Source organism: Sus scrofa, chromosome 14, assembly GCF_000003025.6.
Source record: "Sus scrofa isolate TJ Tabasco breed Duroc chromosome 14, Sscrofa11.1, whole genome shotgun sequence".
NCBI classification, from domain to species: Eukaryota; Metazoa; Chordata; class Mammalia; order Artiodactyla; family Suidae; genus Sus; species Sus scrofa.
The window spans coordinates 76,145,732-76,170,840 of record NC_010456.5 but is presented as its reverse complement, the minus strand read 5'-3'; the positions used below and the strand labels follow the sequence as shown (position 1 = coordinate 76,170,840).

Sequence of the window (25,109 nt, the reverse complement as noted above, 5' to 3'; positions counted from 1 at the left end):
CTCCCAGTGCCAGATCCTCACATGTGGGGATTTGACGTGGAGCTCAGAACTCTCACTCCTGTAGGTGAGTCTTTGTGAACCAGTTACTTTCCAGTTTGAGGGGCTTCCCACCTGGGAGGTATAGGGTTGCTTATATCGTGTAATCACCCCTCCTCCCTCTTGATGTGGCCTCTTCTTTGTCTTCTGGAGTAGGATATCTTTTTGAAAGTTTCCAGTCCATTTGGTTGAAGATTGCTCAGCATTTGGCTGTAATTTTGTTGTTTTTAGGAGAGAAGTTGAGCTCTAGTCCTTCTATTCTGCCGTCTTAATTCTATCTCCTGTTGCTCTTTTTCTTACCAATTTCTAGAAGCTCTCTTTTTGAAAAGCATCCTTTAACAGGTAACTTCATCACTCTGGAAAACCACTGGAGAAGAAGGGTGTCAAATCTGCCTGCCACCCACAGAGAACATCAGTGGTGAGTCTTTTGGGACCTGCCTCTGAGAGATTAGCCTCCAAAAGTCCTAACTATTAATTTTTATATTTTTTTCTAGCATTATTGTTTTTTGGTTTTTTTCGAGGAACAGAGGTTCTTCCTCTGCCAGTCCAGAAATGCTCCTCCTTCACATGTTTTAAATCTTTACCCAAAGAACTAGAATAGATGAATTATAGGACATGCCAATTTTAACTTTTATTAGCAACTGCAAAACTGCTTTCCATATTTATACTTCCATCAACTATGTATATAGATGCCATTCTCTTTACAATATTGCTAACACTTGATATTTTCACTTTGACTTGCCCAATCTACAATTTAAAATGGTATCTCATTGTTTTAATGTGCATTTCACTTATTATTTAATAATGGTATTTAGCACAGTTCCCGTTGTGGCACAGTGATTAATAAATAAAAAGGCAAAAAGACATAAATAAATAAATAAATATTTAGCAAGTTTTTATTTAAATGTTTGATTTTCTAATTTCTCCTTCTACAAATTGCTTATGTATAAGTCTACCAATTTTCTATTGAAAACATAATTTAGATAAATTACAGATATGAAAATGTCTATATTTTGGCCCTCTGTCAGATTTATTTCTTTAAAAAATAATTTAAAAAAAAAGTACCTCTTGGCGTTCCCATCATGGCTCAGTAGTTAACGAATCCAACTAGGAACCATGAGGTTGCGGGTTCAATCCCTGGCCTTGCTCAGTGGGTTAAGGATCCGGCATTGCCGTGAGCTGTGGTGTGGGTTGAAGACTTGGCTCGGATCCCGAGTTGCTGTGGCTCTGGTGTAGGCCGTCGGCTATGCTCTGATTAGACCCCTAGCCTGGGAACCTCCATATGCCGCAGGAGCGGCCCTCAAAAAAGCAAAAAGACAAAAAAAAAAAAAAGTACTTCTTGGGAGTTCCCATTGTGGGCCAGCGGGTTAAGAACCCAATTAGTATCCATGAAAATGCGGGTTTGATCCCCAGCCTGGATCAGTGGGTTATGGATCCAGCATTGCTGCCGCCTCAGCATAGGCAGAGATGCAGCTCGGATCTGGCGTTGCTGTGGCTGTAACATAGCCTGGCAGCTACAGCTCAGATCCAGCCTCTAGTCTGGGAACTTCTGTATGCCTCAGGTGTGGCCCTAAAAAAAAAAAAAAAATAAAAAGTACATCTTGACTTGCATACAAATATAAAATGACAAAAAAAGAGTTTAAACCAGTTCAACGGTGAATCTGAACAAATTACTATTTATAAAAGCAACTGAAAATGTTGAATAAAGTTGCTAATAATTCAATATTTGTTATTAGTCTCAGGGCAATAATAAATTACATCTCCACTGCACAAAATAAATGTGCATATCTATGAACAAGAATAATATGCACTATTATCAATTTTCAATGAACTATGGAATTATAAAATAGCACAAAGACAGTGAAAGGCCCAGGCCCCTCTTTAGAATCAGGTAATCACATAGGAGTCTTAGACAACACCCAGAGTTCCATTGAAAAGACGCTTCAGTAATCCTTTTTGGTCTATTTCAAAGTCTTTTACAAAATTTCCTGAAAAATGGTATTTATTTCTATAGAAGGACTATCCCATTTTCTTCAAGAATGGAACTCTGAAGCTTGGAGGGGAAAGAGAACCTGTTCCTCGGCCCAAAAAATGGCCTATTGCCAACATTCTGGCTCCAGGAGCTAATAACATTCCTGATGCATTTATCGTTGGTGGGCCCTACGAGGAAGAGGAAGGAGAACTCAACCACCCTGAGGTGAGAGAATTATGTGGTTTTTGTTGTTAATCTCAGTGCACCGACATATGATAAAACAGTTTATAAATCACTGTAATTCGTATATATCCATTGCCTCAAAATAATTATATGTCAAAATAAAACAATTATATAATTCTTATTAAAATTAAGAACTTATTAAGAAGTTTTCTGACTTCTTAAGTCCAACAAACAAAATAATTGATTTCATCCATATTTACTCTTTCTTTTCTTTTTCTTTCTTTTTTTTTTTTTTTTTTTTTTTTTTTTGTCTTTTTGTCTTTTCTAGGGCTGCTCCTAGAGTTCCCAGGCTAGGGGTCTAATCGGAACTGTAGCCACTGGCCTATGCCACAGCCACAGCAACGCAGGATCCGAGCCGCATCTGCAACCTACACCACAGCTCATGGCAACGCCGGATCCTTAACCCACTGAACAAGGCCAGGGATGGAACCCGCAACCTCATGTTTCCTAGTTGGATTCTTTAACCACTGAGCCACGATGGGAACTCCCTCTTTATTTCATTTTAAATTTATTCATGAGTAGGCAATAAAGCAGTCGCAGGTCAAAATGAAACATTAAGAGATATGCAGGTAAAGTCTCCCTCCTATTCCATGTCTCTTTCTCTTAATTCCTTCCCAGATCATCACCCTGGTAGTTACCTTTGTTATGTTTTGCTGTGTTTCCTTCTGGATACTTTTTTATGCATATAAAAGCAAAAATATGTAGTCAAAGGAAGACTCAGAAGCAAAAACATTTGGAAAGTAACGTTTCCTCGAAAAGTGCAGGGGAGTCATTTCAGTAAAGACTGGCTCATAGATAGTTAAATAGTAAAATTCAGGGATCAAATTGTATTTCCTTGTTTTTTTTTTTTTTTTTTTTTTTTAGTTCTGATACTCAAATTTTATTTTGTCTTTAATTGTGTTTTATTCTCCTACCATACATTAAAATATTTACTTTGTGTATGAAATAATTTGTATATACCAGAAACAAAGGTAAATCTTCATACACCATCTAGAGAAATTCACAACTTTGCTTGTTTTGATTATCAAATTGTTTTTCTTTAGAGAGTCAGATTTACAAGAAGTATTCATAGTCTTGCTATTTTCAAAACTAGAACCTGTCAGGAAGACACTGCCATTTTTGCTTCATCTCATGTGTAAGGTGTTTATTTATTTTTAACTGAGTATGTAAAGTGTGTAATCACATTGGAAGCGGAGAAAATATATTTTTTCTTCACATGTACACACATATGTATACACATTCTTTCCCCATCATTTTCTTTTTCTATACACTGTTCTGCAACTTGCTTTTTTTTCTTCCTTTCTTCCTTTCTTTTTTCTTTTTTGGTCCACCCATGGCATATGCCCAAGCCAGGGACTGAATCTGAACTGGAGCTGTGACCTGTGCTACAGCTGTGGCAATGTTGGATCCTTTAACCACCGCACTGGGCTAGGGGTTGACCTAGTGCCTTCATAGAGACAAGCCAGATTATTAACCCACTGTGACTTGCTTATTTGCTTTATAGTGTGTATCTTGGAGATATTTTTCCACCTAAGCACATAAGAAGCATTCTCATTCTTTTTCTTTATTTGTACTTGCTGTATGTTATGAAATTATATGGATATACTTTAATTTGCTTAACTAGTCTCCTGTTGGTGGACACTTAGGTTGTTGAAATTATTCTTTTCTTTTTGTTCCTTCCCTCTCTTCCTACCTCTCTCTCTCTTTCCCTTTCTTCCTACCTTCTTCATTTCTTTTCTCTTCTTTCTTCCTTCTTTCTTTCAACATATTTTACTACATTCAGTGTTTGTCAAAGGCATAGAAAATGCTATAAACACATTTGCAAGTGTTTCTTTTTCTTTTTTCAAAATTTTAATTGGGTATTATAAAGTAGTAAACAGCTCTTAAGTTAGAGTGCAAAATGAAAGCCCCTTATTTTAAAGGTGAAAAACAGGAAAATACAACGTGAATTTATCCACATTTTAAATAGTTGGCTGTGTGATGGATAAATGCCATTTAAAAACATTTTTCAATAGATTTATAAATCAGTTTACAGAAGATCAAAAAAAAATCAATGTATAATCCCAACTTTAACTATAAATAACTAAAAAGAAAATTGCCCTCTCTCCTGTGTTTGCTTCAATATTTATGTCTTCTGCTCTTTACCTTTTGGAGAAAATAGCTCATTGTAAGGCTGCCGTCTTTTTGGATGAAGACAAGGATCAAGATCTTCCTTAATGTAACTTCTTTCTGTAAAAGTCTGAGTGGAAGGAAACCCAACTTCTCAGAAAGTCTCTGGTGTGTTGGGTGAAATGTAGTGAAATCTGTGTTTTGAGCAGTAAGCCGACTTCTTTTCTCTCTCTTCTGCTTGGAAATCTGCATAATAAATTTCACATTTCTTACATGTGTGTCCAAGCAATTTTCTTCTCGCTTTTTTTTTTTTTTTTCCCAACCACGTCAATATGAGCAACATTTTGTAAGCTGGTCTCTTTTTCATCATCTTTAGAGTATGGCTCCAAACATACTTTCTGTTTGACTTTATCTTGTTTATCACCATGAGTGTTTGGTTTGTTTGCAGTAGCTGGTGATTTCTTCTCTTCATCTGGTACTTGCGGGAAACTCTCTGCCAAACAGGATTTGTACTCTTCATGTGTAATCCGATCAAATGTATCTTCCAAGCTATCATTCATTTTTTTTTTCATCATCTGGACTTTTTTCTCCCTTCTGCTCTTGCTTCTTCTTTTTAAAAGCATAATTTCACAGAGTTCCCATTGTGGCACAGTGGTTAACAAATCCTACTAGAAACCATGAGGTTGTGGGTTCGATCCCTGGCCTTGCTCAGAGGGTTAAGGATCCAGCATTGCTATGAGCTGTGGTGTAGGTCACAGATGTGGTTTGGATCCCCCATTGCTGTGGCTCTGGTGTAGGCCAGCAGCTATAGCTCCGATTCGACCCCTAGCCTGGGAACCTCCATATGCCGTGGGTGCAGCCCTAGAAAAGACAAAAAAAAAAAAAAAAGACCAAAAATAAAATAAAATAAAATAAAATAAAAGTATAGTTTCACTAACCAACATCCAGGCCATGTCCAGTGTCTCTCCTCCTGCTAATCTTGACTAACTGCCATCCTTTGTATCTATGGCAGTAATATCCATTTTATACTGAGAAAGATCTGCTTCTGGATCTATACTCTGCTGGATATTTTCAAAGAATACATTTTGGTTGTTCTGTAGAGACCTCTGTCATAGAAATTCTACATGGTTTTAACTGAAGAACTGATGCAAGTTCACATGCTCCATGGACTTAACCTTGTTTTGATTTTCATCGGCTGATGAGAACCAGTACCCTTAATGTCAGAAAAAGATCCTCTGTCTCCAAACTTTCTTGTGGATGTAGAGGGATTTTAAAGCTTGCATTTTCTTTGTTTATTTGTACCAGTGTTTTATGTGGAGATTTACTCAAGGACTGGAGGAGGGACTCCTTTAAATAGGGCTCCTCTGGGAAATCTTTGGTTAACCCACAACTCCCACTCAAAGCCTTATGGCTTGAGGACGAGCCTTTTGGAACTGGCTGCAGAGCCTCAAAGAGAGTAAAATCATGCCAAAATCTGATTTTAGAGGTCTCACTTTCTTGGCTTTTCTCTTGATGTTAAATAGCTCAAAATCGATCAGACAGATCCAGAAGTTTATCTATCACATAATGTCCATTCATGGAAGATTGACTACCCAGTGGAAAAGGAAAAGCATTTTCTTTATCAAAAGAGGCTTGGGGGCAGCTTACTTCATCTTCATTTTCTTCCACAATTTTCTTCTTTTTGCTTCTGCCTCCCAATGATCTCAGGGGTACCACATGTTTATCAGTAACAGTATCCTTAATGTGATCAGATTCATTCTGTTCACTTTTTTTTTCCTATTTATTTATTTATTTATTTATTTATTTATTTATTTAGGGATGTACCTGAAGCATATGGAGGTTCCAAGGCTAGGGGTCCAGTTGGAGCTACAGCTACAGGCCTACACCACAGCCACAGCAATGTGGGATTTGAGCCTCTTCTGTGACCTACATCACAGCTCACAACAACGCCAGATCCTTAACCCTCTGAGCGAGGCCAGGGATTGAACCCAAAACTTCATGGTCCCTAGTTGGATTCGTTTCCACTACGCCATGACGGGAACTCCAGTTCACTTATGTTTTTATCCATAAGCATTGGCCTTGTTAGAAGATGACTGGTTGTTTGGTTCAGACCCAAGGTTATGATGTGTGAAAAGGGTGCTGTCTGCAGAGTTTGATCCAAGTTTCCCTGATCTAGAATTAGAAGTGTTGCTGAAAGTCATTGTTTTCAGATGCTTTCTCTTCCCAGTCTCTAAAAGACAAGGGGACAAGCTTGTATTCAAACCTAAACTACTTTTCATATTAGCAGTAGCTCCAAATACAGGAGATGATACCCAAATATTCAGTTCTTCCTGAGGAGGGGTCTTTGAAATAGAATCTGAAAATCTCGAACTATCTTCACTATTTCTTGTAGATTCCTCAAAAAGTTGTTTCTTGTGATCTCCTTCCAGACAGTGATAGAGTTCATCACCAAGAGGGTTTCTGGGGCCTCAAGGTTCAGATAATTCTTGAACACTAAGTCCAAGTGTTTCAGCAGCAACTGTAGCTAAATTATCACCAGGATAACTGCTTGTGCCATGTGTTTTTGCCCTTGGAGCCTGACTCTGATCACAGTGTCCACCACTAGAATTTCACCTTCCTTAGGTTTATGTTGTGGATGAGTGGAGGATTTCAGAATTTTTCTCAATTCATTTGCACACCTGGAGTGCTCCACGTTAGTGTGTTTGTTCTTCATATAGGACATGAGGGTTCTCCTTTCTTCATAGTTGGTTAGCACCAGAAAATGAAAAGGCTGTTATTGGTGAAGCTGGAATAACATCTTCCTCAGATTCAAGATCATTGGCTTCATGTTGTTGATCATTCTCAATTTCCTGCTGCAGCTATTCAGAAAGCTTTTTATTTTCTTCCTATAGAGTATTCTTTTCATACATAAGCTCTGTGATAAGTTTAAGATTCTGCTGATGGATATTTTCAAACTCTTGCTGTTTCTTCCGCGTATGTTCTTCAGTTACTGCACAATGATCACATAATCCTACTCTTAATTCTAAAACTTTAATTGTTTCATGGAGGACTTCCTGTTGCTCTCTCAGCTATTGATTTTTGGTGAAGAATTCTTCCTGTCTCTGTGTATCTAAAATTCTTTCCTTTTTCAGTTTGGTTACTTTTGCTTGTAAACCTTGTACTTCTTTATCATGATATTCCTTTAGTTTTGTCCAAAGATCCTTAAAGTCATTAGATACATCTGCAGAACTAGGGCTTCTACAACTGCTTCCTGAGATATTCATCTTGCTTAATATGCTCCACATTTCTATTGCCTGGTGTTTTCTGATCTTTTCCATTACATTATATATGTCTGAGTTATCTTCGGCCAGTTTAAATATGGCTTACAAGATTGCCTTGAGGAGTTCCTGTAGTGGTGCAGTGGAAACGAATCTGACTAGTATACATGAGAATGCTGATTAAATCCCTGGCCTTGCTTAGTGGGTCAGGGATCCAGCATTGCCATGAGCTGTGGCGTAGGCCAGCAGCTATAGCTCTGATTTGACCCCTAGCCAGGGAACTTCAATATGAAGCAAAAAAAAAAAATTGCCTCGAGATCCTGGAATGCCTCAGCAGGGGCTCTTCTCCTCTTTCCCCCTCTAATCTGCCACACTCTGGGGCTTTTCTCCTCTTTCCCTCTCTAATCTGCCAGTTCACCAGTGGCAAAGCCACCGCCTTGGGGCAGCCTGCGCTTTCCAAGGCTGGGGGAGGGCCCAAGGGGTGCCCGCTAGGCTCCCGTGCCTCGAGCCCGCTGCAAATGTTTCTTAAACGATCTGATAATCATTAATGGAAATAGTCAATAAAATAATTTATTGGAGTTCCCTCTTGGTATAAAGGGTTAAGAATCCAACATTGTCACTAGTGTGGCAGGGGTTCAAGCCTCGGACCAGGAACTTTCACATACCATGGGAGTTGCCAAAAAAAAATTTATAAAATAGCTGGTTGAGTTGCTTTCAGTATTTGGTTTTAAATATTTTAAATAGAGATAAGGCTAGCAATATTTTAAAAACATTGCACAGTGTCTTTTTCATCATTGTGTTTGCTAGTATTCTTCTTGGATTTATAGTTTCCTTTATTATTATTATTATTATAATTATTTGTCTTTTGTCATTTAAGGGCTGCACCCATGGCATATGGAGGTTCCCAGGCTAGGGGTCCAGTCAGAGCTATAGCTGTCAGCCTACACCATAGCCACAGCATCGCTAGATCTGAGCCGCATCTGCAGCCTACACCACAGCTCACGGCAATGCCAGATCCTTAACCCACTGAGCGAGGCCAAGGATTGAACCGGCGACCTCATGGTTCCTAGTTGCATTCATTTACACTGCGCCACTATGGGAACTCCCAGATATTTTATTTTAGAATTCAAATTTTATATTCTATTTTAGTTTAGATAACTAGTTCTCAACCTTGATTGCTAATTAGTCACCTGGAGAGTTTTTTTTCCTATTTATTAAAAAAAAGTAGTTGATTTACAATGATGTGTTAATTTTTGCTGTACAGCAAAGTGATTCAGTTATATATATGTACATATATGTGCATATGTATATATACATATATTCTTTTTCATATTCTTTTCCGTTATGGTTTATTACAAGATACTGAATATAGTTCCCTGTGCTATACAGTAGGATCTTGTTGTTTATCCATCCTGTATATAATAGTTTGCATCTTCTTATCCCAAAATCCCAATCCATCCCTCCTCAACCCTCCTCCCCTTGGCAACCACAAATCTGTTCTCTACATCTGTGCGTCTGTTTTTGTTTTGTAGATAAATTCATTTGTGTCATATTTTATTTTATTTTATTTTATTTTATTTTATTTTATTTTATTTTTTGTCTTTTTTGCCATTTATTGGGCCGCTCTCGTGACATATGGAGTTCCCAGGCTAGGGGTCGAATCGGAGCTGTAGCCACCGGCCTACACCAGAGCCACAGCAACGCAGGATCCGTGCTGCGTCTGCAACTTACACCACAGCTCACGGGAACGCCAGATCTTTAACCCACTGAGCAAGGCCAGGGACCGAACCCGCAACCTCATGATTCCTAGTCGGATTCATTAACCACTGTGCCACAAGGAGAACTCCATTTGTGTCATATTTTAGATTACACATACAAGTTTTGTCATATGGTGTTTGTCCTGGAAAGCTTTTAAGACAATAACAGTAGCCAAGCTCTAACTCAGATAAATTACATAAGAATTTACTTTTAAAATAATACTAATGCCTAAGTGTTGATTTTTTTTTTTAGAAGCTCTCAGGTAATTCTAGTATACATTCAGGTTTGAGAATCACAGAATGAGGTTATATGAGTGACTATTTGGCAGTTAGTACTGGATTGATGTAAGGATAATATAAGTAATTTATTGTATGTACTTTTTTAATAGTAAAATATCTTAAAATTTAAGATGGTGGTAGTATTTTTAGTAGTAGTCATAGAGTAGTAGTATTAAAAATATTGGGATTAAATCCATTAAAAGAATGCCCCACAGATTGGGCTGGGGACAACCATTGCATATTGAGAGAGTAAATGTTTTTCTTATGATTTTATAGGACAGGGAATTTAGGAACCAAGCAGAATGCCTAAAGAAAAGGATTACTTGGGACTTGGAAAGTCGATGCTACCTTGATCCTCCTGCGGTGGTCAGGTAGGAAGAGGGAGGGAATATGTTTAACCAATGAACACTGTAGGTGGGAAGAAATGTTACTTTTGTTTGTTTATTTTTGGGTTAAGGTGATCTGGGATTCTCTTTCACCACATCTGTTAATAACAGGCTTCTAATGATGGTAGCTTAACCATGGTGAATTCCTATTTCTCTTTCATATAAAAGAAGTCCAGAACTTGTATGTATTGTGGCTCTACAGTGTCAGTGATATCAAGGATCAGTCTTGGGGGGTTTTTTTTTGTTTGTTTTGTTTTGCTCTACCTTATTTAGTATATTCCGTCCATCCACAAGATTGTCTCATAGTTCAAGATGGCTGCTGAAGCTCCAGTCTGCACATTCACATTCCTGGCAGAAAGTTGGAAGAGGGGACTGCTTATGGATAAAAAAGGACACATACGGCTGTGTTGGCCCATCTTATAGAGCCTTCCTAGAATCTGAAAAACTGTTTACATCTCATTGGCCATCTCTCCATCCAAAAGAGGCTAGGATACTGTCTTTGTTGGACATATCACCCAGACTAAATCAAGATTTAGATACTAAAGAGGAACACGACACTTAATTTTGTGTGGGTAACTGTCAGTCTCTGTCACAGTGATTAAGAAGAGGTGAAAAATAGAGAATTATCAATATATGTGTAAGCTGAATGAAAGTCCAGTTCCCAGCTTGAATGTGGTGTATAAAGTAAATGTACATTGTTGGATTCGATTTGCTGTTATTTTGTTAAGGATACAATGTTACTATTACTTTTTGAATAGTTATCTATTTGATTGGCTAAAAATAAGAAAAAACTTAAATTTATTTTACCTTAGTCTATTTTATTCACTGATTCTTCGTTCTTGATGTAGATCCAAGTTTCTGATCCATATAATTTCCTTTTCTCTGAAGAGTTTTAGCATATCTTTCATGGCAGGTCTGCTGGCCACAAATTCCTTCTATTTTTGTTTGACTAAGGAAGTCTTTACTTTTCCTTCACCTCTGAAAGATAGTTCCATTGGATACAGACTTCTAGGTTGGTGGTTTGTGTCTTTCAAAACTTTAAATATTTCTTTCACTACTCTCTTCCTGCTTGCATGGTTTCTAAAGGGAGGTCCAATGTAATTCTCATCCTTATTCCTCTCTAGGAAAGGTGTGTTTTTCTCTGCCTTCTTTTAAGGTTTTCTCTTTCTATTTGGTTTCTGTACTTTGAATTTGATATACCTAGGTACAGATTTTTTTTTTGTATTTTTTTATGCTTGGTATTCTCTGAGCTTCCTGGATCTCTCATTAATTTGGTGAAATTTGTAGCCATTATGACCTCAAATATTTCTTTAGCTCCTTTCTCACTTCTTCTAGTGGTTCTCTTATACCTTTTGTAATTTTTCCACAGTTCTTGGATATTCTCTTGTGATTTTTTCATTTTTTTCCCCTTTCTATTTCAGTTTGGGAAGTTTTTTTGTTTTGTTTTGTTTTTGCTGAGGGTCCACTTTATATATTTTTTATATAATGATTTTTATTTTTATTTTTTTTATTTTTATTTTTTTTTTGTCTTTTTTGCTATTTCTTGGGCCGCTCCCACAGCATATGGAGATTCCCAGGCTAGGGGTCCAATCGGAGCTCTAGCCACCGGCCTACGCCAGAGCCACAGCAACACAGGATCCAAGCCACATCTGCAACCTACACCACAGCTTACAGCAACGCTGGATCATTAACCCACTGAGCAAGGCCAGGGATCGAACCTCATGGTTCCTAGTCGGATTCGTTAACCACTGCACCACGACGGGAACTCCATGATTGTTATTTTTTTCCATTATAGCTGGTTTACAGTGTTCTGTCAATTTTCTGCTCTATAGTGTGGTGACCCAGTTACACATACATGTATACTTTCTTTTTTCTCACATTATCATGCTCTGTTGTAAGTTACAAGACATAGTTCCCAGTGCTACACAGCAGGATCTCATTGCTAATCCATTCCAAGGGCAATAGTCTGCATCTATTAACCCCAAGCACCCCATCCATCCCACTCCCTCCCCTTACCCCTTGGCAACCACAGGTCTATTCTCCAAGTCCATGATTTTCTTTTGTGTGGAAAGGTTCATTTGTGCCATATATTAGATACGAGATATAAGTGATATCATATGGTGTCTTTCTGACTTACTTCACTCAGTATGAGAGTCTCTACTTCCATCCATGTTGCTGCAAATGGCATTATTTTGTTCTTTTTATGGCTGAGTAGTATTCCATTGTGTACACACACACACACGCACACACACCCCTTCCTAATCCAGTCATCTGTTGATGGACATTTGGGTTGTTTCCATGTCTTTGCTGTTGTGAATAGTGCTGCAGTGAACATACAGGTACATGTGTCTTTTTCAAGGAAAGTTTTGTCTGGATATACGCCCAAGAGTGGGATTGCTGGGTCATATGGTAGTTCTATGTATGGATTTCTAAGGTACCTCCATACTGTTCTCCATAGTGGTTGTACCAGTTACATTCCCACCAACAGTGCAGGAGGGTTCCCTTTTCCCCACAGGCCCTCCAGCACTTGTTATTCATGGACTTATTAATGATGGCCATTCTGACAGGTGTGAGGTAGTATCTTGTGGTAGTTTCGATTTGCATTTCTCTACTAATCAGGAATGTTGAGCATTTTTTCATGTGCTTGTTGGCCATCTGTGTATCTTCTTTGTGGAAATGTCTATTCAGGTCTTTTGCCCATTTTTCAATTGGGTTGTTGGCTTTTTTGCTGTTGAGTGGTATAAGCTGTTTGTATATTTTAGAGATTAAGCCCTTGTCAATTGCATCATTTGAAACTATTTTCTCCCATTCTGTAAGTTGTCTTTTTGGTTTCCTTTGCTGTGCAAAAGCTTGTCCATCTGATTAGGTCCTATTGGTTTATTTTTGCTGTTATTTCTGTTGCTTTGGGAGACTGACCTGAGAAAACATTTGTCAGGTTGATGTCAGAGAATGTGTTTTGCCTATGTTCTCTTCCAGGAGTTTGATGGTGTCTTGTCTTATGTTTAAGTCTTTCAGCCATTTTGGGTTTATTTTTGTGCATGGTGTGAGGGTGTGTTCTAGTTTCATTGATTTACTTGTGTCTGCCCAGGTTTCCTATCAATACTTACTGAAAAGACTGTCTTTTTCCCATTTTATGTTCTTGCCTCCTTTGTCAAAGATTAATTGACCATAGGTGTCTGGGTTTATTTCTGGGTTCTCTATTCTGTTCCATTTGTCTGTGTGTCTGTTTTGGTACCAGTACCACACTGTCTTGATTACTCTGGCTTTGTAATATTGCCTGAAGTCTGGGAGAGTTATGCTTCCGGCGTGGTTTTTGTTCCTCAGGATTGCTTTGGCAATTCTGGGTCTTTTGTGGCTCCATATAAATTTTTGGATTGTTTGTTCTAGTTCTGTGAAAAATGTTGTGGGTAAGTTGGTAGGAATTGCATTGAATCTGTAGATTGCTTTGGGTAGTATGACCATCTTTATGATATTAATTTTTCCAGCCCAGGAGCATGGAATATCTTTCCACTTCTTTGCATCCTCTTTAATTTCCTTGATTAATGTGTTATAGTTCTCAACATATAAGTCTTTTACCTCCTTGGTCAGGTGTATTCCCAGGTATTTGATTTTTTAGGATGCAATTCTAAAAGGTATTGTATTTTTGTATTCCTTTTCTAATATTTCATTGTTAGTATACAGAAATGCAACCAATTTCTGAATGTTAATCTTGTATCCTGCTACTTTGCTGAATTTGTTGATCAGTTCAAGTAGTTTTTATGTGGGTCCTTGGGGTTTTCTATATACAGTATCATGTCATCTGCATACAGTGACAGTTTTACCTCTTGTCTTCTGATTTGGATGCCTTTTATTTCTTTTGTTTGTCTGATTGCTGTGGCTAGGACTTTCAATACTATGTTGAATAACAGTGGTGAGAGTGGGCATCCTTGTCTTGTTCTAGATTTTAGTGGAAAGGCTTTCAGTTTTTCTCCATTGAGTATTATATTTGCTGTGGGTTGTCATAAATGACTTTTATTATGTTAAGGTATGTTCCCTCTATACCTACTTTGGTAAGCATTTTTATCCTGAATGGATGTTGGACTTTGTCAGATGCTTATTCTGCATCTATTGAGAGGATCATGCAGTTTTTGACTTTTTGTTAATGTGGTGTATGACATTCATTGATTTGCATATGTTGAACCATCCTTGTGAATCTGGGATGAATCCCACCTGGTCGTGGTGTATGACTTTTTTTGTTTTTTTTTTTGCTTTTTTGCCTTTTCTAGGGCCTCTCCCATGGCATATGGAGGTTCCCAGGCTAGGGGTCTAATCAGAGCTGTAGCTGCTGGACTATTGCCAGAGCCAGAGCCATAGCATCTCAGGATCTGAGCCACGTCTGCAACCTACACCACAGCTCATGGCAACACCAGATTCTTAGCCCACTGAGCAAGACCAGTGATCGAACCTACAACCTCATGGTTCCTAGTTGGAATTTTTAACCACTGAGCCACGATGGGAACTCCTGTATGATCTTTTTTATATGTTGTTGGATTCGGTTGGCTAAAATTTTGTTGAGAATTTTTGTGTCTATATTCATCAAAGATATTGGAGTATAGTTTTCTTTTTTGATGGTATCTTTGTCTGGTTTTGGAATTAGGGTAATAGTGGCATCATTGAATGTCTTTGGGAGTGTTCCTCTTCTTTAACCTTTTGAAAAAGTTTAAGGAGGATAGGTATAAGTTCTTCTTTGAATGTTTGGTAGAATTCACCTGTGAAGCCATCTGGTCCTGGACTTTTATTTGTAGGGAGTGTTTTTATGACATATTCAATTTTATTTCTAGTGATTGGTCTGTTCAGTTGATCTATTTCTTCTTGATTCAGTTTTGGCAGGCTGTAAGTCTCTAGAAAGTCGTCCATTTCTTCTAGGTTGTCAAATTCGTTAGCATACAGTTGTTCATGGTATTCTCTCATGGTTTTTTTGTATTTCCATAGAATCTGTTGTGACTTCTTCTTTTTAATTTCTTATTTATTTATTTTGTCTTTTGTCTATTGATGGCAGCACCCTCAGCATATGGAAGTTCCCAGGCTAGGGATCTAATTGGTGCTATTGCTGCCAACCTATGCCAGAGCTACAGCAATGCCAAATCCAAGCCGTGTCTGCAACCTACACCACAGCTCACAGCAATGCAGGATCCTCAACCCATTGAGTGAGGCCGGGGATCAAACCTGCAGCCTCATGGTTCCTAGTCAGATTTGTTTCTGCTGCGCCATGATGGGAACTCCATCATTTCTTATTTTGTTTATTTGGGCTTTTTTTCTCATCTTCTTGGTAAGTCTAGCCAGAGGTTTGTCAATTTTGTTTACCAGTTTGGGAAATTTTTATTAGTATACTTGATGCTCACTAATTCTTTCCTCAGTGATGTCCACTCTGTTGATAAGTCCATCAAATGAACTGTTCGTTTTTATTTTTTTATTTATTTTTTATTTTTTTTGTCTTTTTGCCATTTCTTTCCCGCTCCTGCGGCATATGGAGGTTCCCAGGCTAAGGGTCTAATCGGAGCCATAGCCGCTGGCCTACGCCAGAGCCACAGCAACGCGGGATCTGAGCTGTGTCTGCAACCTACACCACAGCTCACAGCAACGTCGGATCCTTAACCCACTAAGCAAGGCCAGGGATCGAACCTGCAACCTCGTGGTTCCTAGTCAGATTGGTTAACCACTGCGCCACGACGGGAACTCTGAATTGTTCATTTTTATTTTATTTTTTTTTTTGTCTTTTTGCTATTTCTTGGGCCGCTCCCGCGGCATATGGAGTTTCCCAGGCTAGGGGTCTAATCGGAGCTGTAGCTGCCAGCCTATGCCAGAGCCACAGCAACTCGGGATCCGAGCCGCGTCTACAACCTACACCACAGCTCACGGCAACGCCGGATCGTTAACCCACTGAGCAAGGTCAGGGATCAAACCCGCAACCTCATGGTTCCTAGTCGGATTTGTTAACCACTGCGCCACGACGGGAACTCCCGAATTGTTCATTTTTAATCAATGTGTGTGATTTCTAACATTTCCTTTTGATTTTCTTAGCATTTCCATCCTTCTGCTTACATTACCATCTTTTATTGCACATTGTCTGCTTTTTTCCATTAGGGTCCTTAACATATTAATCATAGTTATTTTAAATTTTCTATTGATAATTTCAAAACCTGTATCATATCTGAGTCTACTTCATATGCCAGCTTTGTCTCTTCAGACTGTGTTTTTTCTTGCCTTTTATCATTCTTTGTAGGTTTTTTTTTTTTTTTTTTGTCTTTTTAAGTCCGCACCCACCACATATTTGAAGTTTTTAGGCTAGGGGTCCAATTGTTTTGCAGCCTTTCTGTTATAAACCACTGTTATACTGGACTCCTGTTGATGTGGTGATAAGGTGATGGGGAAGGGAAGTGTTCTATAATCCTGTGACTAGATCTCACTATTTATTTATTTATTTATTTTTTTAGGGCCACACCCATGGCATATGGAGATTCCCAGGCTAGGGGTATAATCAGAGCTGTAGCCGCTGGCCTACACCACAGCCACACGGGATCCGAGCTGGGTCTGTGACCAACACCACAGCTCACGGCAACGCTGAATCCTTAACCCACTGAGCGAGGCCAGGGATCGAACCCACAACCTCATGGTTCCTAGTCAGATTCGTTAACCACTGCACTACGGTGGGAACTCAAGATCTCACTATTTAAATAGATTTCAGTCCCTAGGTTGTGACTTCATAAGTGTGTAATAGTATTTTTTTCTCCTCTTGTCATTTGAGACAGAAAGCCTAGATTGGTATGGAGTTGTCTAATTGCCTTTCCCCTGGGTCGGATAAAACTCCTGTGAAGTAGTTTCCCTTAAAGAGCAGGTGTTTGTTATGGAGAACATTCTGTACATATTTTGAAATGGTTGCCTTTTTCTTCTCCCTGCCTCAGGGTATGTTTCACCTGTTTTCATTGGGAGAATCTGATGGGTTCCTTGATTTAAAACTCAAGAAAGTGTGGTGACTGCCTAATATTGGACAGCTAGGAGTTTTTAACTCTCTGGCTAGATCCCGCTCATCCCCCAGCAATTTGTCAAAATTGCCATTAAAGTATTTCTATCAGTTATTGACTCTAGTGGTTTCCTATAAGCTGATCTCAGCTGTGATTCTCTGTACTTGCCTGTTTCTCCAAATTTCCATGTGGAGATTTGCCTTGTGAACTTAACTCTTAGATGGATCTAAGAAAAGTCACTGATTTTCAGTTTGACAAATTTTTTTCTTGTTGTGAAGACAAGTGTGACAACTTTCAACCTCTTTATGTGCCAGAGCTGAGTCTGAAGACCTACTATGATTATTTTCACAGTAGAAAAAAATGTATTTTATACTATTCATTTACATGCTTGTCTGATTACTTATTTAGATTAAATCACTAGAAATGGAATTTCTGAGTCAAAGACTATGAACATTTTAAGACTTTGGATTCATATTTTCAAATTGCTTTCAAAAATGTACAATTTGCTTCTACTAGCAGTACAATATAATTATTTGGGGGAATTTTATAAATATGAGGTTTAAAAAATTCCACATACTTAATAAGAAATTTATATATGGGTATTCCATTACTTTTTAAGAGAGGAATGCTTCCCTTTGACCTAAATTATACTAACTCTGTTTTTGCGTGTCATGCTAATGGACTGATTCTTGATTTTCAGTTTTCAGAAGCGAATTGCTGACTGCCGATTTTGGCCTGTAGAGATCACAAGAGTTCCTTTGACTACTGCACCCAAAGGGAAAGGTGCTAAATTTGAAAAGGTGAATTTGTTCGCTTAAGAATATTTATAAGAGAAATGCTGGGTCAGACCCAACCTGTTATCCTGCTTCTAATTCTGATCCCAAAAGAAAATGTGAACTGATGTGGCTACTCCCTAAGGTGACCAGCTCATCCTGATTTGCTGAATAGTTTCCCGGTTTTAGTGCTGAAAGTCTTATGTTCCAAGAAACTCCCTTCTCCCTGGCACATCAGGATGACGAGTCACCCTAGTTCCCTATTTGTACGCTAAAAATTATTTAGGCTTTACTTTGCTGTACAGCAGAAATTGACAGAACATTGTAAATAAAATATAATTAAAAATTAAAAAATGTGTTTAGGCTTTATTCTAAGATATCCTATTTCCCTTTACCCCTTTATTATAGGTAAAACTACACAAGATAGCCTTTTAATAGGTCAAAAGAAGTTAAATACTGGCAATATAATTCAACCTAATACATCTTCCTGAATTTTAGACTTAACCTACTTAAAATGTTTTAGCCTATTAGAGTAATAGGATTCATAGATGCAGTACTATTTTGAAAAGATATAGCTTTAATGAGCCTAGAACAAGGCTTGTATTTTTTTGTTCATGATAAAAGTAAATTTAATTGTGCATGTGACTGTGTTTCCATTTTAAACTGCTGACTATGCCAACAATTGCTTCGTATCATGCTGAAGAAGAAAACCGCAGGAAATAGGCCAAGAAAGACCCACTGCAAGAGATTGTTTTTTTAAATTGAGATATATTTGATGTACAATATTATTAGTTATAGGTGTACAACATAATGATTTGACACTTGCATACATTATGCATTGTTCACTATGATAAATCTAATAACCATCTGTCCCCATACATAGTAATTATAATATTATTGACTGCATTCCATACCCTATATATTTCTTTGACTTATTCATTATGTAACTGATGGTTTGTACCTCTTAATCCCCTTTACCTGTTTCTCTTACCCTTTCAATCCCTATTCCCTTCTAGCAACCACCAATTTTTCTTTGTACCTATGAATCTGATTTTATTTTTTTATTTTTTATTTTTAGTTTTTGCTTTTTAGGGCTGCACCTGTGGCCTAAGGAAATTCCTAGACTAGAAGTCTAATTGGAGCTGCAGCTGCTGGTATATGCCACAGTCACAGCAACGTGGGATCTGTACTGCATCTGCGACCTACACCATAGCTCACAGTAATGCCAGATCTTTGACCCACTGAATGAAGCCAGGGGATCAAACCTGTGACTTCATGGATGCTGGTTGGATTTGTTGTCGAGCCACAGCTGGAACTCCTGTTTTGTTTTTTTAAAGTTCCATGTATCAGTGAGAAGATATGCTATTTGCCTTTTTCTAACTTATTTCACGAGCATAATATCCTCTGGATACATCCAGTTGTCACAAATGGCAATATTTCATTTTTTATGGCTGAGTCATATTCCTCTGTGTGTGTGTGTGTGTATGTGTGTGTGTATGACATCTTCTTTATCCGTGTGTGTGTGTGTGTGTGTGTGTGTATACAACATCTTCTTTATCCATTATCTTTTGATGGACACTTAGGTTGCTGCTTTATCTATTTTAAATAATGCTACAATGAATATTGGAGTGCATATGTCTTTTCAAATTCATGTTTTTGTATTCTTTGGGTAAATACCCTCAAATGGAATTGCTAGATCACATGGCAGTTCTACTTTTAATTTTTGGTAGACCCTCCATGGTGTTTTTCATTAGTGGCTCACCAGTTTATAATCCCACCAACAGCACATGAGGGTTCCCTTTTCTCCACATCCTTACTAATGCTAATCTGTTTTCTCTTTGATGATAGCCATCTTTATTATCCTTATTTACATCAAATAGGTGTAAAGTGCTATTTCATTGTGGTTTTTATTTGCATTTCCCTGATTATTAGGTCTGTTGAGCAGGTTTTCATGTGTCTGTTAGCCATCCGTATGCCTTCTTTGGAAAAATGCCTATTTAGGTCTTCTGTTGTTTTTAAATTAGGTTGTTTGGATTTTTATTTTTGATGTTGTGGTATAGGAGTTCTTTGTGTATTTTGGATATTAACTTTTTATTGGATATGTAGTTTGCAAATATTTTCTCCCATTTAGGAAGTGGACTTTTCACTTTCTTGATTGTTTCTTTTACTGTCAAAAACTGCTTTTTTTTTCTTTTAAGGCCATACCTGCAGTATATGGAAGTTCCTGAGCCAAGGGGTGAGTCAGAGCTACAGCTGCAGGCCTATGCCACAGTCACAGCAACAATGGACTGAAGCCACATCTGAGACCTACACCACATCTTGGGCGATGCTGGATCCTTACTTGACTGAATGAGGCCAGGGACTGAACCCACATCCTCATGAAGACTATGTCAGATTCTTAACCCACTGAGCCACAAGAGGAACTCCTGCAAAAACTTTTAGATTGATAGAGTCCCACTTGTTTATTTTTGCCTCATTTTATTTTATTTTTTGCCCCACTCACAGCATGCAGGAGTTCCTGGGCCAGAAACTTCTGGCCATCCCAGATTCTTAACCACTAGGTCATCAGGGAGCTTTTATTTTTGCTTTTGTTTCCCTTGCCTGAGGAGACATAGCCAAAAAAATATAGCTGTCAAAGAGCAGACTGCTTATGTTTTTTTTTTTTTTCTTTTCTTTTCTTTTTTTTTTTTTTTTTTGGTCTTTTTAGGGCTGCACCTGAAACATTTGAAAGTTCCCAGCCTAGGGGTTGATTTGCGGCAGCAGCTGCCCACCTACACCATACCCACAGCAACATGGGATCCAAGCTGCATCTGCAACCTACACCACAGCTCATGGCAACACTGGATCCTTAAGCCACTGAGCAAGGTCAGGGATCAAACCCACGTCCTCATGGATACTAGATGGGTTCATTACTGCTGAGCCACAACAGGAACTCCATGCCTGTGTTTTCTTCTGGGTGTTTTATGGTTTCATATCTTACACTTAAGTCTTTAACCCATTGTGAGGTTATTTTTGTATATGACATGAGAAGGTAGTCCAGTTTGATTCTTTTGCATGTCCTGCTTTTCCAATAGCATTTATTGAAGAGGCTGTATTTTTCCATTGTATATTCTTGCCTCCTTTGTCATAGCTTAATTTACCATACAACTATGGGCTTATTTCTTTGCTGTCTATTCTGGTCCATTGATCTATGTGTATTTTTTGTTGTCAGTACCACACTGTTTTAATTACTCCAGCTTTGTAGTATGGTTGAAATCAGGAAGCATGGCATCTCCAGCTTTATTCTTCTTTCTCAAGATTGTTTTGGCTGTTCAGGGGTTTTTTGTTGTTGTTGTTGTTCTATACACATTTTGGAATTATTTGCTTTAGTTCTGTGGAAAATGCCTTTGGTATTTTGATAGGGATTGCAATGAATGTTTAGATTGCCTTTGGCAGTATGGTTATTTGAACAGTATTAAATCTTTCAATCCATAAGCATAGTATAACTTTCCATTTGTGTCAGCTTCAGTTTCTTTCCTCAGTGTCTTGTAGTTTTCAGAATACAAATCTTTTACCACCATGGTTAGATTTATTCCTAGGTATTTTATCCTTTCTGATGCATTTGTAAATGGAGTTGTTTTCTTAATTTCTCTTTTTAATAATTCATTGTAAGTCTATAGAAATGCAAGAGATTTCTGTATATTAATTTTGTATCCTGAAAATTTACTGAATTCATTTATTCTAGTAGTTTTTGGATGATGTTTTTAGGGTTTTCTATATATAATATGTCATCTGCAAACAGTGACAGTTTTATGTCTTCCTTCCTCATTTGAATTACTTTTATTTCTTTTAGTTGTCTGATTGCTGTGGTTAAGACTTCTAATACTATGTTGAATAAAGTAGTAAGAGTAGGCATTCTTGTCTTGTTCCCAATCTTAGAGGAAAGGCTTTCTATAGTTCACCTTTGAGTATGATGCCGGCTTTATGTTTGTCGTATGTGTTGAGATATATTCCCTCTGGACCCACTTTGTCAAAAGTTTTTATCATCAATGGATGTTGAAATTTGTCAAATGCTTTTTCTACATCTGTTGAGTTGATCATATGATTTTTATTTTTCAATTTGTTAATGTAGTAGATCACATTGATTTGCAGATATTAACCCATTCTTGCATCCCTCAGATAAATCCCACTTGATCATGGTATATGATTCTTTTCATGTATTATTGAATTCCATTTGCTAATATTTTGTTGAGGATTTTGGCATTTATGTTCGTCAGGGATATTGGCCTGTAATTCTCTTCTCTTGTAATATCTTTGTCTGGTTTTGGTATCAGGTTGATATTGGCCTTGTAGAAAAGGTTTGGAAGCATTCTTTCCTCTTCAGTTTTTTGGAACAGTTTAAGAGGGTTAAATGTTAACTATTCTTTAAATGTTTTGTGAAATCCACCTGTGAAGCCATCTGGTATTAGACTTTTGTTGGTTGGGAGTTTTTTAAATTGCCGATTTAATTTCATTACTGGTTATTAGTCTGTTCATATTTTCTACTTTGTCCTGTCAATTTTGGGAGATTGTACATTTCTAGGAATTTATTAATTTGTTCTAGGTTGTCCATTTTATTAGTGTTTAACTTTTCATAATATGTTCTTTGTAGTTATGCATGTCTGATCTTTTCTGCTTACTTATAAACTCCTTTATAGCAGAGATTCTGTCATAGACTGCTTTTTATCTTCCATAGTACCTAACATGATTCATGGCATATAATAGATTCTTTTGCTATTATATTACCAAGAACTTAAATTATTTTGATTTTTTTTTTTAATGGCTGTACCCATGGCATATGTAAGGTCCCAGGCCAGGGATCAAATCCAAGCTGTAGCTGCGACCTATGCCACAGCTGTGGCAACACCAGATCCTTTAATCTACTGCACTGGGCCAGGGATCAAACCCATGCCTCTGCAGTGACCTGAGCCCTTGCAGTCAGATTCTTAACCTACTACACTACAGCAGGAACTCCTATTTTGCTGACTTTTAAATTAAGCTTTTTTGGTGTGTAATAAAAATACTACCATGTAAACAGTTTTCCCTTTGTAATATATAATATGCATTGGCTAACATTCCTTAGGTTTCCAAAACAAGATAATGTTATCCCATGAAGATAGGACTTTTAATCTAATTTGTAATTAGTATAATCAGCAAAATCAAAGAGATTACTTTTACCCTGTGGAAATTAATTGCTTTCTTTCACCACATTGATTTTTTTCCTTATAAAATATATTTACTGGCATGTTCTTCATGAGAATTGGTAATTAGAATTTAGATGAAATTAGGGATGGCAAGTACATGACAGCAGATTGTCATTCATACTGCTTCATCCATAGAAGATATTACTGATCAATTAAAACATTTTCTTGGAGTTCCCATCGTAGTGCAGCAGAAACAAATCTGACTAGGAACCATGAGGTTGTGGGTTCGATTCCTGGCCTTGCTCAGTGGGTTAAGGATCCGGTGTTGCCGTGAGCTGTGGTGTAGGTCACAGACGCGACTCGGATCTGGAGTTGCTGTGGCTGTGGTGTAGGCCAGCAGCTGTAGCTCTGATTGGACCCCTACCCTAGGAACCTCTGTATGCTGAGGGTGCAGCCCCCAAAAGCAAACAAACAAACAAACAAACAAACAAACAAACAATTCTCTCCTTTTGAACCCAGATGAAGACACAGGATCTCTCTCAAAACAGTAGTCTAAAACACCTCCACTAACTGATTAGAATTTAAACATAAATTAAATCCTGTTTATTATCACTGATCCAGATGATTTGTAAGGCCCCTTTCATTCATATAAATGTGTGAACTAAAGCTAAAGCCACAATTTTTTATTTCTTTTAAGCTTTTATTTTTGTCGTTATTATTAGTTTTTTTTGTTTGTTTGTTTTTGTTTTGCAAAGCTTCACTTTTTCCAAAGAAGCAATCTGGTAAAATTGACTTTTTGGTCAGTTATAATGTATATACATTATTGATTAATTAGAGTATGCTTTGATTCAACTACTCTCCTTACTGTTCATTAACACTGTTAATATGCATTATCTCAGTGATCATGGTGTTATTATTATTTTTTTCTTTTTAGGGCAACACTTGCAGCATATAGAAGTTCCCAGGTTGGGGTTGAATCAGAGATGCAGATGCTGGCCTGTGCTACAGCCACAGCAATGTGGGATCTGAGCCACATCTTCGACCTGCACTGCAGCTAGCAGCAATGCCGGATCCTTAACCTACTGAGCAAGGCCAGGGATCAAACCCACATTGTCATGGATACTTGTCGGGTTCTTAACCCACTGAGCCACAATAGGAACTCCTGATCATTATTAAATCCATTTTGAATGTAAATGAGTGGAGACCCAAGATGTCTGTGTAAATGGCCCAAATCAACTAGCATAGATGGTTCCTAAAGTGAAGACTTTTAACTGTTGAGTCAGGGCTCCATATCTTATGCTACAATACATTATATCACTAACAGCTCTCTGTTTTTATTCCTTTAGACTGATGACGAAGGTCAGCCTTCATTTCATGGTGTGGCTTATGTTAATATGGTGCCATTGCTGTATCCAGGTGTGAAGAGGATTCGGGGAGCTTTTCATGTTTACCCTTACCTAAATAGTACAGTCTATGAAAAAGTAAGAAAAATTTGTATAGAAGGTATCAATCTAATTTACCCTTTATATATGCATTTACTTCCATCTTTAGCACACGTATCTCTGCAATTGATATTTGGAACCAGCTGGTATACTGGGATGTTAAATAAAGAGCCTTGAAATTTTCTGTTCTTAAACCTTAAAAACTTTAGGATAAAGTTTTTTTTTCTATCCTGAAAAGCCAAAAACTGGAAACAATCCAAATCTCTATCATCAGGTGAAGAGAAAAACAAATTATGTGTTATATCCATACAGTGAAATACCATTAGCAATAAAAAGGAATGAGGTATTAATACATGCAATGTGGATTAATATCAAATGCATTATGATAAATGAGAGAAATCAGACAAGAGAATATACACTGTATGATGCCAGTGAAATACAGTTTTAGGAAAGTGGTGGCTAAAGCAGATCAGTGGTTGCTTGGGAACAAAGATAGAGGGGGAAAAAGTATTACAAAAGAAATGTGAGGAAAGTTTTAGGAATAACGGAAACATTGGTTATTCTGACTGTGGTAATTGTTTTACATGTGTGTACTATCATATGTCAAATTTGAAAAAAAAAAAAACGAGAAACCCCCCAAACTGATCAAATTATATACTTTAAACATGTAGCTTATTATACAGGCATACCTC

General features: G+C 37.7%; 1 protein-coding gene and 1 pseudogene across 5 annotated transcripts in view; one reads left to right on the top strand and one right to left on the bottom strand.

Moving 5' to 3' along the window:
• The window catches only part of CFAP70 (cilia and flagella associated protein 70), a 124,630-nt gene that overhangs the window by 29,058 nt on the left and 70,463 nt on the right, over positions 1-25,109 (top strand). For all 5 annotated transcript variants that reach the window (XM_005671099.3, XM_005671098.3, XM_013983341.2 and 2 more), the window contains 4 exons: positions 2,051-2,233; positions 9,930-10,024; positions 17,741-17,840; positions 24,322-24,456. In XM_005671099.3, the coding sequence (XP_005671156.1) occupies positions 2,051-2,233; positions 9,930-10,024; positions 17,741-17,840; positions 24,322-24,456 (513 nt within the window). The remainder of the gene's footprint in view (positions 1-2,050; positions 2,234-9,929; positions 10,025-17,740; positions 17,841-24,321; positions 24,457-25,109) is intronic.
• LOC100155447 lies at positions 3,661-8,437 on the bottom strand (annotated as a pseudogene).